At 38.9% G+C, this 17,003-nt stretch overlaps 1 protein-coding gene across 16 annotated transcripts in view; it reads right to left on the bottom strand.

The window, feature by feature from the left end:
* The window catches only part of LOC128733175 (protein lap4-like), a 218,248-nt gene that overhangs the window by 12,006 nt on the left and 189,239 nt on the right, over positions 1 to 17,003 (bottom strand). For 15 of the 16 annotated variants that reach the window (XM_053826831.1, XM_053826830.1, XM_053826844.1 and 12 more), the window contains 3 exons: positions 8,831 to 8,930; positions 8,563 to 8,773; positions 6,218 to 6,541 (listed from right to left, as the gene is read on the bottom strand). In XM_053826831.1, the coding sequence (XP_053682806.1) occupies positions 6,218 to 6,541; positions 8,563 to 8,773; positions 8,831 to 8,930 (635 nt within the window). The remainder of the gene's footprint in view (positions 1 to 6,217; positions 6,542 to 8,562; positions 8,774 to 8,830; positions 8,931 to 17,003) is intronic. The other variant, XM_053826839.1, reaches the window with a different exon arrangement.

The following is a 17,003-nucleotide window of genomic DNA, read 5'->3' as shown; positions in this document are numbered from 1 at the left end:
ACAAAAAGACAGCGAAACAACGACGGCCAAAAGAAGGCGAAGAAAATTGCACGAATAGATCACAGAAACAGTAACGAAGAAGTCGCAATCAGTTGAACAGAATACGGCAAGACGGCAACAGTAGCAGGAAAATTTGACAAAAAAATGCGAAAAATCTTGTAAAATGAGAATGAGATGAGAAAACGGCAACAAAGCCAAATAAGACGACAAACAGTTGGCGAAAAGACGAATAAAAAGCGACGAAAAGACGACGAAAAATTGCTATAAAAAATGCAAGGGAAAGACGACGAAAAAATGGCGAAAATACGGTAAAAAGACAGCAGAGGACGACGTAACGATAAGACCAAAATAAATCGTGAAAGATGCCGAAATCGGTAAAAACATATGGGTCATTTCACGCGAAGTGTCCGAGACCCGTGTAATCGAACTTCACAGATTTGAACCAAATTTTGTCAGGAAGTAAAAATCCAAAATTTGGTGCCGATCGGGCATTTTCTCGATTAAAGGGAGAACCTCCATTTTTAAGGAAAATACCCGTTTTTGTCAAAACCTCTTTATTTTCTTTTGCTTATATCTCGGGAAATATTAGGTTGAGAAAGACACTATATTCACATTTTCAAAGGAAATTATCCAAGAAATTCGAAAAAAATACTATTTTCGAGCACCAGTGCTGCCAAATTGCACAATTGCCCAACTGAAAAGTTGGCAACACTGTTAAGAAAAACTTTGTTTTATACTGTAGAAATGCTTTCCCGATATGCCAAAGTATTTTTACATTGCGTTGTTTTGTCCATTTATTTGATTTTGCTGGCGGAATGAAGAATACCGTCCACTTTCATTCGAAAAATTAATCCGTTCGTAATACAGAATAGGGGTGGATGTGTACGAATCTATTCAAAACTGAAGTCTTGTAAGAAAACAGAGCGAATGACTTAGATTTAACGGTAACAACAAGCCAGTGGGGCGGAACGAAAACCAGCCTACTGGTAAAAGCTGAATAAATACTATGAATGTGGCATAACGACTATAAGAATGCATCAGACGATAACTGAAGAGCAGTAGTAGGCTGAAACGTTACGCGATATAATTATCAGTTATTTTCAACGAAACCTGAAGATAAAGAAAGTGTTGAATATTCGAAAAATGTCCAGCATTATCGAATTGTATCTACATTTCTAGATATATCCGTTAATTCAGCAGCTCGTGCCTCTAAGCACAGAACTTCAAACTTTTGCTAATTATTTCATTTGATATTACTGCCTTTTTGAGTTTCACGTTTCACGGTGGAGTTGATTTTTCATATTCTAATCTATACCTATAAAGAAGGATTTCTGTCTGTCTGTCCGTATGTTCCTTATAGAATCGAAAACTACTGAACCAATCGGCATGAAAATATGCATGTAGAGGTTTTTTGGGGCCAGGAAAGGTTTTAGTGATGGTTAGAAACCCCTCCCCCCACTAAGAGGGGGGGCTCCCATACAAATGAAACACAAATTTCTGCATAACTCGACAACTAATCAAGCAAATAGAACAAAATTTGGCATGTGGGTGTTTTCGGTGACAAGAATTTATTCTATGGTAAATTGAGACCCCTCCCCTCTTTATAAGGGGAATTATAACCTCTCCTCTTTAAAAGGGGGGGGGGGCTTCCATTCAAATTTCCTCATAACTCGAGAACTAACCAAGCAAATGGAACCAAATTTGGCATGTGAAGGTTTTCGAGGGCAAGAATATTTTCTATAGTAAATTAGGACCCCTCCCCACTTTAAGAGGGGGGCTCCTGTACCAAAGAAACACAATTTTCCTCATAACTCGAGAAGTAATTAAGCAAATAGAACCAAATTTGGCATGTGGGTGTTTTTGGAGACAAAATTTTTTTCCATGATGAATTGGGACCCCTCCCCGTTTTAGGAGGAGGGGATCCTATACACATGAAATACAAATTTCCTCATAACTGAAGAACTAATCAAGCAAATGGAACAAAATACGGCATGTGAAATTTTTCGAGGGCAAGAATATTTTCTATGGTGAATAAGGACCCCTCCCCACTTTAAGAGGGGGGGCTCCTATACAAACTAAATACAAATTTCCTCATAACTCGAGAACTAATCAAGCAAATGGAACAAAATTTGGAACGTGAGTGTTTTCAGAGACAAAATTTTTTTCTATGACGAATTGGGACCCCTCCCCACTTTAGGAAGGGGGGCTCCTATACAAATGAAATGCGAACTTCCTCATAACTCGAGAATTAATCAAGCAAATGGAACCAAATTTGGCATGTGAAAGTTTTCTAGGGCATGAATGTTTTCTTTGGTGAATTAGAACCCCTCCCCACTTTAAGAGGGGGGGCTCCTATACAAACGAAATACAAATTTCCTCATAACTCGAGAACTAATCAAGCAAATGGAACCAAATTTGACACGTGGGTGTTTTTGGAGACAAAAATTTTTTCTATGATGAACTGGGAACCCTCCTCACTTTAGGAGGGGGGCTCCTATACAAATGAAATACAAATTTCCTCATAACTCGAGAGTTAATCAAGCAAATGAAACCAAATTTGGCATGTGAAAGTTTTCTAGGGCAAGAATATTTTCTATGGTGAATTAGGACCCCTCCCCACTTTAAGAGGGGGGGCTCCTATACAAATGAAATTCAAATTTCCTCATAACTCGAGAGTTAATCAAGCAAATAGAACCAAATTTGGCATGTGGAGGTTTCTGGAGGCAAAAATATTTTCTATGTTGAATTAGGACCCCTCCCAACTTTAAGAGGGGGTGCTTCTACACAAATGAAATACAAATTTCCTCATAATTCGAGAACTAATCAAGCAAATGGAAACATATTTGGCATGTGGGTGTTTTTGGAGGCAACCATTTTTTCTATGATGAATTAGGACCCCTCACCTTTTTAAGAGGGGGGGTTCTCATACAAACGAAATACAAATTTCCTCATAACTCTAGAACTAATCAATCAAATAGAACCAAATTTATCATGTGGGTATTTATGTAGGCAAGAATATTTTCTATGGTATATTTTCTATGGATTTCCCCACTTTAAGAAGGGGGTGGGCTCCTATACAAATGAAAAACAAATTCCCTCATAACTCGAGAACTAATCAAGCAAATGGAACCACATTTGACATGACCTCTCTTCTTTAAAAAGCGAGTTATGGTCCATCTCCCCTTTAAGAGGGTGGGCTTCCATACAAATGAAATGCAAATTTCCTCTTATCTCGAGAACTAATCAATTAAATGGAACCAAATTTGGCATGTGGGAGTTTTAGATGGCAGAAATTTTTTCTATGGTGAATTACGACCCCTTCCCTTTTTAAGAGGGGAGCTCCCATACAAATGAAATTCAAATTTCCTTATAACTTGAGAACTAATCAAGCAAATAGAACCAAATTTGGCAGGTGGGAGATTTTGGAGTCTTGAATTTATTTTACGATAGTTAGAGACCTCTCACCCCTGTGGTAGGGGGATACGGACTCTCATACAAATAAAACAGAAATTTTTGCGAAACTCAAAAACTAATCGAACTCGAGAAACTCAAGACTCTTCCATAAAACATTAGTCAATACAAGACCACAAAAACTATCTATAGTAACACTAGATCATTCAGGACGAGACGGTCGCGAGTGTTGCCGGTGACCCGCCGTCGGAAGCGCCACCCACTGGGGGGCTTGCAAAACTCGAGATTGTGACAAAGATCATCCGAGATTCATGATTTATGTACAACACAGGTTAATTTGTGGCAATACGAAGTTTGTCGGGTCAGCTAGTGCTGAATAAATTATGTAATTATGTATACTTCTAATTTTTCCAACTTTCTGTCATATTTATACTACTTTCATTTCATATTTTTTCGTACTTTCTTATTAGTTACATTTTCTATTGTATTTCTTTCTATTTAGCTAAACGTTGAGAAAATTTTCGAGGGACGCCAAAGAGTCTCTTAATGCTACTTAGGTCCTTTTGGAAAGTTTGATTTATTCATTTCGCGAGATTTGTTCATTTTTCTTTTAATTTGCGTATGTTTTTTCCTCATTTTTCTTCCGTTTAGTGCATTTTAGATTTCTTCCTATTTTTTTTGATTATTCTTTATGTTCTTTATTAATTGAGTTGGCTTTCCGTTACATGATGAGGCCTGATGGCAAAGAAAATAAATGGAAAAGTAGAGTAACTTTTTTCTGCGTCATTTATTTTTTAACCATTTTTTTACATCTTTGGTTTCTTTTTCTTACATTTTCCAGCTATTCGGCAGTTTTGCTGTCTTTTTCGTTTTTTTTTTCGTACACACTGGCATGAGCATCTCTCTCGGACTCCCTTTCTTAGGTTTCAATGCCCTGCGACGAGTTTTTGCTATCAGCCACGGTCGTCGCTCTCGCTCGTCATTGCAACCCGAGCAGTCGAAACCGATTGCTACCGAATGTGTGATACGACGGCATAAAATAATGAAGAAAAGAAGAAGTAAATAAAAATCTGCAGCTATACATCCTACTCACGCTCGCGGGCTGTTGGTTTCGTGAGCGGACTGCGCAGAATGACGCTACGAAGCTGTGTGCTCGCGAGTGTGTCGGTAGCAGAAGGTATGCACACAGCTTCAGCGGTTGTTTGTCGTACGCTTGCGTCAATGGAGTAAGCGACGAACGCCATGCTTCTCACACTCGCGCTCGCGTATGGGTTGGCATCGTTTGTTTCTTGCTCGATGTGCAACATTGGATTACTTTATTTTCACTCTCTCATTCTAATTTCCCTTAATATTTAATTTATTTTTAATAAATTTTTATAGCGATAGTCTTTCTAAGAGACAAAGGAAATTGTTGAAGAAAGTAATGAAACGCCTACGCTCTTTCCTCGACACGTCTTGTCTTCGCGCTGGAGATACCTATCAACACTTTTGTTTACTTTATTATTTTTCATTCTTTTTTTTTATTATCCTGTCATGTTTCTAAACTTGTTTTTCATTTTTATTTTCTGTTTTTCATACACAAACGCATCGTTTTTTCTGGTCTTCTTTTACATTCTTCTGTTTTCATTTTCCAGTTATATCTCCATCGTTGTTGTTTCACTTACCTTTCATTTTTTCAAAATCTGTTCATTTTTGCTTCATTTCGAGTTCTTTCAGATTTCGTTAATTAAATTTTTTCATGTTCGTTTCTATTTAATGTTCCTATGTTCTTTGTATTTTCAGTCATTTTAATTGATTGTACAATTTCTTGCTATTTTCAATTTCGTTTCCTTTGTTTTTTTTTGTTTTTCTTTAATTCTTTTTTTGTTAATTTTTCTTCAAGAGGGAGCCCCTTTTGCCGTATTAGTCTTCCCTTTTTCGTGTTTCATTTTTCTTCGACTAATTTTTAGACAGAAACAGATAAGGTAGAAGACTCTACCTTCCATTTTCTCCTCATTCTCTGTTTGTTTTTCTTCTAATATTCAATTATTTCTTTTTCCTGGGATGAGACAACTGGCTTTTTTTTCTTTATCACTTTATCTTTTGATACTTTTCACACGTTACCTAGCAGTGTTACCAAAAGCTATGAATATGCTCTGTTATTGACAACACTGCTGAGTGGCCTTTTTGTGTTTTTTCATGCGTGGCAAAGCAGTCAATGCTGGCTGGTCTAAAATGTTCTGAAAATTTGCTACGAGTTGTCACGTTGTCTCGTCTCACCATTTTTTTCGGTAAACTTCCCCTTGATTTCTTTTAATTTCTTGTTCTATTTTAATTCAATTTGTTTCTGTCATGATCTATTTTATTGTTTTTCAGTTTACATTAATTTTTCTTTGATTTTCCTTTAAATTAATACTTACTTTTCTAGTCATGGTTATTCTCTTTTTTCTGCAATTTTCGTTTCATTTTTGGAAGCTTTTCCTTCCACTTTTTTATTATTCTTTCATTTTTCCTGTTATCTTCATTCCTTTTTCGTATTATTTTTTCTCAATTCATCTTTCTTTAATTTTTGTTTCGTTTCGCTTTCTATTTTTGATATTTTTCAAAATTATTGCATAACAAGGAACCCAAGGTGCTCGCCGTAGGACTACGAATCCAGATATAATTCGTGCGTTAATGGTGTATCAAAAATGTTCGTATAAATTTCGTATAATGAAACATTAAAACGGATCTGGTAGTACTAGCTTCGAGCATTTTTTTGACGTAGGACTACGTCTTACGGCCAGGTTTTGGATTTTTTTTTCTAACATTTAAGGGGTCCACTCACCTCAACGCTCGTATCTCCGACGGGCTGAGCTTCGATTCGTCGTACTCCGGCGGTAGCATATCGTTCGCTCGGGCTCGCTTTTCCGCGTTCGCCGTCCGGATCGGAATGCGGCTGACCGCCGTCGACTGCTGATTGATTCTCGTCGTCGTCGTCGGTGTCGTCATGAGTGGCGTATGCGGTGAACCGGAACCGGGTCCAGGGGGTTGCGGTGAAACCAAACGAGGTGGCGTCACTCCACGCTGCTGGTGGAACTGGTGGAACCCGTCCATCGTCGGCGCTGGCGCCGAGGTCGTCGTCGTCGTCGACTCCGCTAATGGACTGCTACTAGTATTTTTTTGGTTTTTGGTTGTTTGGGTTCGATCGTTTTTTGTTCGAATTTTTCGATTCGATTGAATCGTGGGTTGGGAGTGATAATGATCGGGTGAAAATGATGATTCGATTTTGGTTCACATTTTGGGTGGGCAGGCGATAGGTGGCGGGTGGAAACAAATGGAAAAAACAACGTGTGAAACGAAACGAATGAAGAGAGAACAGATTTTTGTCACAGGTTGTATTCTTTCTTCGAGAAAGTGTAAAACTTAAGCCGGAGGAGGAGGAGGAGCAGGAGGTGGTGCGTGGTTTAAACTCTAGCTAGTGGCAGCGAAAAACAAAAAATTACACATCCTTTTGGTTAGAGGCTAAGTAGCGTTTTGTTGAAAGCAGTGTGTCAGTGATAGTGTTTTCTGTGCAGCCAGCCACCGCGCTAACTACTGCCGATTTTTTTACGTGAAATGTGAGGATTTTGTGAAGAGGAAATTAGTTAGAAACCACCACTCGAGAGAGTAAGAAGGAAATGAAATGCACTTACTTTATAATACAGACAGGAAAGAATGAAAATCAAAGGAACAGTTCTAGGTTTGTCGAAGTCGAACAGTCGCAAAAGCGCTCGGTTTATTTTATTCACAGAAAATATAGTGTGTTTCTCGTTTGATTTGGCTACGCAACATTATTCTGGAAAAGTTTCCCCTCGGAGAGGATAAACAGACGACTTAGCTTAGCTTCTAAATTTAAGTTAGGAATAGCCTGACCTACTATAGTCTAATTAACGGTAGATAATTGACTGGATCAAATCAATGACGGTAGTTTTTCGGTTGTGTGAATGAGAGGGATGGTACACTTAAAGTTCCTACTCCTGGATTTGATGGTCGCACTTTAATTTCGCTTGATAAAGGAAACTTATTCTAACAGCAAATCTAGCATAGTTGATAGCCTACGCGACTAATTAAGTGGGAAGTCCTAAACTAAGCAGGTAATTAAATTAATAATACTTTGTCTGAATTAAATAAAAAGTCGATTTCCTGATAAAGTTTAACAAAAAAAATTAAACCTAACAAACTAATAGAACAGAACAGAATGCTTTGGAGACGCTGCCTTATTTTCTAACTGTTTTTTTTATCTATTTACAGTCATTCGGAACCGTGTAACTTTGATATTATTAGTTTAGCGTTTCGACGACAGCAAAGAACCGGGAAGGAAAGAAAGTGCCTTAGTGGCGCCTGCTTTAGTGTTTAGCTTTAGTTCAGTAGTAAAAAAGGCGAAAAATTAACGAAATGTTTTGTGCGCCTTCCATCTCCACCACCTTCAGCGCGCGTTGGGTGCGACGGCACGGTGGTGGGATGGTGCTAAACGGAGTGTTTTAACTTCTAATTACAGCTTCAATTTCTTCGAGTGCGCTCCTGCGAGAATGGGAAGAGATGAAGGTGAGAAAAACCAGATAGAGAATAATGATAGGAAAAACCGTGAAAACACTAAACGACATTTTAAAGATAAGTTTAAAGGACATGATCTGTACAACGAACGATTCTCATCCCAAATCGAGGGGGAAAATGATTGTCATTGCGCTGCGGGCGGTGGCATGCAATGTTTGGATGGAATGTCGCCGCCGTCGGGTGTTTGGCATGCCGATGGAAAACCTACTGCTGCGCAGTGTGAGTTGTACTAGATTAAGTTCGGTTAGTTCGATCTACAGCCTACTCGGATCCTAGTGGGTTAAAAGAAACTCGAAAGAAGTACGTCTAATAATTCACTCGCACGGTAGTGGTTAGAAGGTTATAACAATCGCTAGGACCTAGATTCGAAGAAGAAAGCAGTGGTAAAGGAAAGAAAATCAAAGAAATGTAAAAAAATAGATGAAAATAAAACTAGCTCGCGCCTTACGCATACCGAATATCTACTACTTGGGGAAAAGGGGAATAACGGGGAATAATAGAAAAGCACTCTCACACACAAAGACGCACGCACATTGGAAGAAGAAAAACTACAATTCGGGAGACTACAAACAATTACGTCGTCGTCGTCGTAATTACCTCATATCGTTATCGTTTTCGTCCGATTTGCCGTATCGATCGCTCGATCGAAGCTGCTGCTGTTCGTCTCCGGAGCCGTAGCCGTATTCCTCGTCTTCCGGTTCGTAGGCACGTTCCTGAATGTGTCGCCGTCCCAGGGTGGCGATCTTTCGTTCCTCCTCCTGCTTCAGCTTCTCAACTTCGTCCTTCGAAAGGAAGGAGAATACTTTCTCTGAAAGCGGAAAAATTTTACTCAACTTTTCCACAAGTGTTGTCCGAGCCAACCTACCGGGTTTGGGCGTTTCCTTCCGCTGGTCCTCCATGGCATTCTCGAAGAAGCGCTTCTTGTCGGAGACACTTTTCGGCGTTTTCGGTGCTGGCGGGGGCGACTAGCGATGGAACGGGAAATAAATCAAACGTTCATTTAGATTACAATTTTAACGACAGCAGAAAAAAAATCATAAGTGAGAAATGTTTCGCTATAAAATAAAACGGCCATCACCCTTTTACAGGGTGATGCAATCAGCAAAGTTAAAATAACGATAAGCTTCCAAGCTTGCGCTTTTTCTCCAATAATTAGTGTCCATCACAGTGTGTCCACCAGGGCGGCGCGTGTGGAGCGACCGGACGCTTCGTGCAGCAGTGGTGTAGCAGCAGCGTAGATTTTTCTTTTTTTTTGTTACGACGGCATTAAAGAGGCTAAGGCTTAGGCTGAGGAGAGGCAGTGGAGGGAGGAGTTAAGCAATGCTGCGCAGCGCAGCACAGCCGGCCAACGATTACGGAAAAAAGGAGTGAGAGATAAAACCAAAATAAACAAATCACCAACCAAATAAATATAGGGATGCTGTATTTTAAATTAAGCGTTCTTTTTTTCTTTTCTGTTTTTTTTTCTTTTTGGTTTACAAGTTTTGAACATCGATTCGATTTTAGAGATATTAAAATACACACATTTAGAGTAGTTGGCGAAAATGACTATAAAATTAACACTTTTCCATTGAAATAATATAACAAATATCTAATAATAGAAAGTAACACATGCGTTATCTACTGCTGAATTGAATGCATAATGAGAAATCTGAACGAAAATGAAATGTGTATGAAGCTTACACTATAATTTAAATTTTTTCATTTGTAATCGATTGATTAGTTGATTGATTGATAGAATGTTAAAACCTAGGAACCAACTTTTGCAGTACTAGATTGAATCAGGCAAGTCTTGACTGGATCGTATAACGTATAACGATCGTATAACGTATTCAAGGTTTCTAAATACTTCTAGCTTCCAACCTTAGGTTGTGGTGCCACAGTCTGTTCTGCGTTAAGCAAAAATCAGAACTGTGTCAATCGAATTGGTCCGACGTTTCGGCACTGGCTAGTTGCGACTTCATCGGAAAAAATATGCAATTTGCGCAGATTAAGAGCGAACCATGGCGGTAGTTTTTGCTCCGACGATAAAACCGGTCGACTTCGAAATCTCGGAGCAGTTTAGGCGCATTTTTTTAACAATAACAATTACACCCTGTTTCTCGATTTCAAATCAATTCAAGCTTTCGAGCACCCCTTCCTATGTTTCCCCACAGTATAAAGCATGCATGTAGCTAGACTGGTCCCGGCACGCCACTAGTTTAGGGGGCGCCAGAGACGACATGTACCTCGAAAAGGCACTTTTGAGAGTGGCAAAGTACTGGATACTGGGAGTTGTACGAAACATGTATGACAGTCTAATTGTAATACACAATAAATCTCGAAGGAACACTGATTTAAAAACGGGGGGGGGGGGGGTTTGCCAAATCTGGAACAAGGTCTAGAATCTGATCCAAAACCTGATAAAAAATGTGAACCAAAATATGGTCCACAATCTAGACTAAATCTGTTCCAAAATCTGAAACAAAATTTGTTGAAAAATGTGGTGCACGATGTAGTCCAGTTTCTGAACCTGATTGAAAATATGTTGCTGGCTCAAAATCTGACAAAAATAGCAAAGCCTTGGGCTTAAACGTCTTTCTAAGACTTGACCCTTCTTTATCGACAGACTTCACGGACAGCTGTTAGAGTACAGGGCAGTTACGGAGCTAGTGCAAAAATCTTACTGGCTCTATCTAGTAGCTCCGCCTACCAAGATTCGAATATACGGAGTCTGGTTTGTTAGCCCACCATTGTACCTCGAAGCTAACGGGGCGGTTTTGAACTGATCAAAAATGTGGTCCACAATCTGATCAAATATGTAAACTAAAGTTACTTTTTACGCGACTATTTTTATACATTTTACGAAATTCACGCGGTGGCATTAATTTACGCGTAACGTAAAAAGCGACTCGAGTGCAGTGTGTAGTCCAAAATCTAATCTAGTTTATAATTTGATTTGAGAATCTGGTCCAAAATATAACCCAAAATCTGGTCCAAATTTGATAAAAATGTTGTCCAAAATTTGGCCCAGAATCTGATGGAGGTCCTACATCTTCAAGAGGGTTCAAGAATAGAAGCTTGTTCAAAAAAATGGCCAAAATCTAATTAAAATTGTAGTTTAAAATCTGGTTCAGAACCTAGTTCAAATTTGTTCCAAAATTTGCTACAAAATCTGGAACAAAATTTTATAAAAAATGTGGTTCAAAACCTGATTCAAAATCTGGTTGGTGGATTAAAATCTGATCAAAAATCCAGTTCCAGAATCTGGAGCCAAATTTGATGTAAAATATGGTCCGAAATCTAGTCAAACATGTGGTCCAGAATCGGGACAAGGTCCACAAACTGGTCCTGGACTAGAATCTAATCCAGTCTCGAATGAAAAATTCTGTGATCTACAAGGGTCTATAATAACAACAAAAACAAAAAACCAGGAATCTTATCCAACATGTGATAAAAAATGTGGTCCAAAATATCAGCCAAAATTTGGTCCAAATCTGATCTAGTATTTGGTCCAGCTTCAAGCTCTTGTTCAGGTCTAGAAGCGGATCCAAAATCTGATCAAAAATGTGGGCCAAAAAGTGGACAAAAATTGTGGTCCAATTATCTTCTTCAATATCTGGTCCAAATCTGATAAAATTGTTGTCCAAAATTTGGTACACACTCCGATGCAGGTCCAGAACCAGGTCTAGAATCGGGGTCCAAAAATCTAATTTGATCAAAAATGTTGTCCAAAATTTGGTCTAGAATCTAGTTCAAATCTGTTCTAAAATCTGGAATAAAAGTTGACAAAAATGCCTTTCGCAATGTAGTCCTGGTCAGGACTAGTTCAAAACCTGGTCCAAAAGCTGGCTGGTGGCTTAAAACTGATCAAAAAACTGTGATCCAAAATTTGCTCCATAAGTCCACAATCTGAATCAATATCTGATCAAAAATATGATCCAAAATGGGGTCCACAATATAGTCCAAATCTGTTCCAAAATTTGTAACAAAATCAGATAAAAAATGTGGCCCAGAATTTAGTGCGGGTTCAGAGAATCTGATTGGTGATTTAAAATCTTATCGGAAAGAATACGGATTTACGACTAGGGGTAGCGCTATATCGGGTCTTCGCCTTCAAGGGCGCCACAATGTCACGCTACGGCTCTGTTTAAACGAACAAAAGTTCCGAAGATCTACTATACTGCTAAAATTATTGCAAACATAGACACAGTAGGAAAAGAGTTCGACTTTTCGGAACACAGTGCCACGGGAAAATTGAAACAGACGTTGGATCTTTCTTCCAACGTTTCGAATTTTTTGTCAGAAATAAATAAAATTGTGCTGAGTGTGTATAATAAATTTAATTATCTTATTTTGATGTTTGCTGTTTATGAGAGAACCAAAATAGAAATTTTATTTTTTCCGACGTTTCGACTTCATCTTTTGAAGACTTTTCCAAGAATAACAATCCAAACAATTCCAAAAAAAAAAGCATTTACAGGGTGGCAACTCGAGACGAAAAATAAGATCCCTGATTTTTTCAGGTTTTTCCAGGGGTGTTTAATAAAATGCCAGGTTTCATATTGCGATGTAATTTAAACTGAAATTGTATTTTACTCATTCACATTTAAACTATTTTTGAATCAACGAAAAAGTAAGAAAATTTACCCAATTATTGAAAATTTCTCTTCAATGACCATGGAATCAACAGTAACTTATCTCACAATTGTCGCTATCAATTATATAAATGCACGATCTTTGGCTGATCCACTTCAGTTCCCATCTGTGTGGAGTATCGATTACTCGAGCAGGCGATCACGTTTATTTGCGATTTGATTTACGAAGTTTCCTTAAATAAGGTTAAACTTAATACAGTGTATAGTTAAATATACCAAACCGGTTTTATTATAAACTGTGCCGGAACATCTTGGCCTTTGGATCTTACCCAAGGATGCCAAGGATTAAATTGCGATCGGTGGTTAGGCGAGAACCAGCTTTTCACCGTTGACAAATTTCTTGCCTGACGAAGTCACTCCAATTTTTCTTCGAGCTACATTCAGTTCGAGCAGTTTAATGGAAAGATTTTTTCGAGAAAATTTTCGGAGGAATTCATTTACTCGATACGATATTTACAGATACCCGAGGGTGCGAGCCCGGGGCTACCCTACGAATACCAAAAAAATTGGGGAACAGCCCCGAATATCCGTATGCCAACCATCCTACTAGACTCTTCAAGAACAACTGTAGTATATTTTCTCCATACAACCTCCATACAGTAGGTTATTAACCTACTGAAGCAGGGAAATTTCCCCACCTACTCTATTTCCCTAGGCGAGTTCTTCAATTTCTTTCTCCTATTCTACCGACCGGCAAATTACACTCTGTGCGTAAATTCTTTATTTATACGTTCTTTTTCCCATCCAAGTTTATTCGCAAGTTCATGCCCAAGCGGAGGGAGGGTCAAGAATTGGTAAACAAAGTTGGTTAGGCGGAGAGCGTCGCTCGCGCTTTTATCTTCTTCAGGATGTCTACTCAATTCCGAAAAAAATCCAGGTTACTCACATAATGTTTAAACAATGTAATGTAAGAAACAATTTTGGCAAATAATATTAGGATATCTTACTAATATGCCAATGATAAGATCGACGAAACAGACGTCATGCACGCTCGTTGGTTTTCTGGTGATCAACAAAGCCATATTTCTTACCGTTGTAACTCCAATTCCTCAAAATCCATTCAAAATTAGTGAAGAGGCCTTATTTTGTAAGTCACGTCGAGCAACTCGACTCGCCTCAGTCGGCGGCTGAAGGCACCTGCTGACGGTTGCGTCACTAACTTTTTGTCGGCCGAATTAGCCGAGCTACGCAAAAAAAAATCGTGTTGCATGTGACTTACATAATACCAAAAGTACAGTGACCAAAGTCGAGCAAAGTGAAACTTAACGTAACTTACAGAATAGGGCCCACCTCAGACAGATTTCGGAATGTTAAGACAGCCCATATTCATAACTGTGCCTCCTTTGCTATTGAAAGGTAGCCCGAAGCTACCCTACGACCTTAATACTAAAAGTTTGGGGGATGGCTGCGAATAGAAAAAAGCATTTTCTCCATGTGTGAACCATCTGGGTGGACTTGTCAACTCCTGTATATTTTCTCTATACAGTGGGTTTTAAAATAAGCTGCCGAAACGGGGAAATTTCCCCACCTACTCTATTTCCCTAGGCAAGTTCTCCATGCGAAAACTGCTTTCTTCTATTCTGCCGAAAAAAAGGCACTCCACGCGTGGCTTCCTTCTTGTTTCCCGCGCAAGTTCATTCGCAAGCTCAAGCGCAAGCGAAGGGCAAAAAATTTATAGACAGAGTTGGTTAAGCGGAAAGCATCACTCGCACTTTCACCGCACGCATACCGATGCGTGCTGTGTTCTCGCAGCACAGAATTTTTGCGCCCACTCTAAAATCCGCCGTAGTGTTTTACTGCAAATCACGCGGAAATGTTTATTTATATCTTTAGTTTTCGTTCTTCGACCCACAAGACATGCGAAACAGTTTAAGCATTTGTTTAACTTCAATTTCATTGCGCGCACCCTTGGAGAAACCGGGCCGCGCACTCCGAAGATGTTATATATTTTTATGCCAACGTCCGGCGTTCTGCGTTCTGACCAACGTGGCTGGTTTTACTCTGTATGGATTGACCGGGATTTACTCCTCCGGGTCCAAGTTATGTAGATCCGAAAATTCGCAACGTGGAAGGTAGGGTCGCTACACCCGTATTTCGGTTACAACTACTCCAACATTTTTCTGGACTATTCGTTGTTTCGTCTTCAACCTCTTCAAGTTTTGGGGTCTGTTTTGCGAAGCGAACGTGAAAAACCAATTCGACGTACTGCGATGTAATCACATGCCGCAGAAGGTCCGTCCTAAAACTTCAATGCAATTCGATTCGGCTTGAAATTTGCCGTATCACGTCACTTGCCTCGCAGAATAGGCCCCATTGCAAATCAAACCACGGAACTGATTATCGATGACCCAATCTGTCGCTTGTACTTCTTTATCGATTTCGAAGTGTGCTTGACTACTCAATGGATCGATCATTGCGGTTGTTTGAAAAATTCCCTGATTTTGTTTAAAATTCCCTCAATATGCAGATCATTGCAAATTTCCTAAAAATTCCAGGTCTTTCCATTGTCTCAAACAGCTTGATATACTTCTAGGAGAAGATACCTATTGATCTGGAACAGATTTTAATCGGTTTATTTTACCGGCAGTTCCCCTATTCTTTCGTGACACTGGGTTGAATCTATATTTTGGATTGACACACTGCGGTAAGACGTAGTTCCACGTCAAAAACAGAGCAGGGCATTAAACCACCATTAGACTAATATAAGTTTGCGGCAGTAGTTTAGTCAGTACAACATTCGGGTACCAACCGAAATATAGGGTTGGCTTATATACCGAAATTTTCCAGTTTATTCAATTTATCGTTCTTCCCATCCAGACGTTTCCATTCTTTCCAAAAAAGAGTTTACGTCTTGACTGCGCGTACAGTCAGGTACAAGTAAAAAAGGAAAGAAGCATGTCATTCCAAAATGGAAAAGTAAGTGTAAACTTGTTTTTCCTGCCAAACTATTTGAGATAACCTAGTAGTGTCCAAGAAAAAAAATTTGTATTTCAAAAGACCGTTTTGACGTAGGACTACGTCTTTGTTTACTATACTGGGACTGGGTAGCATTTTGTGAAAACGAAAATAGAAGTGTAACGTTTGAATGAAAGATTTTAAATGCTAATAACTACTATACTACGGAATGAAACTGAACAATTGATATGTCGTTGGATAGATAAAATGACCAGCAATTTTATAGGGGGATAAGAGAGCAATTTTAAGGAGGGCGTAAGAGGGGGGGCTCCTATACAAATGAAACATAAATTTCTTCAAAACTCGAAAACTAATCAAGCAAATGGAACCAAATTTGGCATGTGGGGGCTTTTGGAAGTAAGAATTTTTTCTATGGTATACTGAGACCCCTTCCCCTTCTAAGAGGGGGGGGGGGCTTCCATGCAAATGAAATACAAATTTCTTCATAACTCTAGAACTAAACAAGCAAATGGAACCAAATTTGGCAAATGGGAATTTAAGAAGGCAAAAAATTTTTCTATGGAGAATTGAGACCCCTCCCCTCTTTAAGAAGGGGGGCTCCCATACAAATAATATTCAAATTTTCTCATAATTCGAAAACTAATCAAGCAAAAGGAACCAAATTTGGCATGTGAGGGTTTTTGGAGGGAAGCATTTTTTCTATAATGAATTAGGACCTTTGCCTTTTTTATGAAGGGGGGATCCCATACAAATGAAATACAAATTTCCTCATGGGGTTTTTTTGAGGCATGCATTTATTATATAATTGTTTGAGACCTCTCACCCCTGTGGTAAGAAGATAAGGACTCTCGTACAAATAAAACAGAAACTTTTGCGTATGTGCCATATTTTCTGCTATGTAACAAGCGCTAAAATGTGAAAGTAAACTAGTAAAACCTTCTCGATCTCGTAGCAAAAGACAATAAAAAGACGCCGCTAACCTACGTGCCTGTTGCCATTCATGTCAAAAGAGAATCCCATTCGATTGGCACGCCATATTTGCGACGAACGTGCTTTGGCTTTAGTGTTATTTGTAACCAATGGCCCTTTTAAAGGCCACAAGTGTTAAAGTAAGATTATTGAAACATGTCAAGGTACGCATAATCTTATTTAATACAATAATCTGTCGGCTGGTCATTCATTACTATTTCAACCTTTATGATGCACTCAAGTGATTTTGAAAAGAAAAATCTATGCCTCGATGGTTGCAGGTGTTGTACTTATGAATCCCCGTTCACGTATTTTCAAAGCTACCATTGCATTCAATGAAGAATTTAATCTGAATATTTTACTCTTCTCTTTTAAACATTCACTTAAACAATGGCACTCACAGATTCTTATAAACGTACATATGCCAGAAATGCAGTTAACATTAGTCTTTGATCTAATGATCTGACCTAGTCCTACGTTACCCTTTCGAACAACCCGTAGGGATGTATACCTTGT

This window comes from Sabethes cyaneus, chromosome 1 (genome assembly GCF_943734655.1).
Source record: "Sabethes cyaneus chromosome 1, idSabCyanKW18_F2, whole genome shotgun sequence".
In the NCBI taxonomy this organism is placed as follows: domain Eukaryota; kingdom Metazoa; phylum Arthropoda; class Insecta; order Diptera; family Culicidae; genus Sabethes; species Sabethes cyaneus.
Note: the sequence above shows the minus strand (reverse complement) of the source record. Positions and strands in the feature narration are given on the sequence as shown.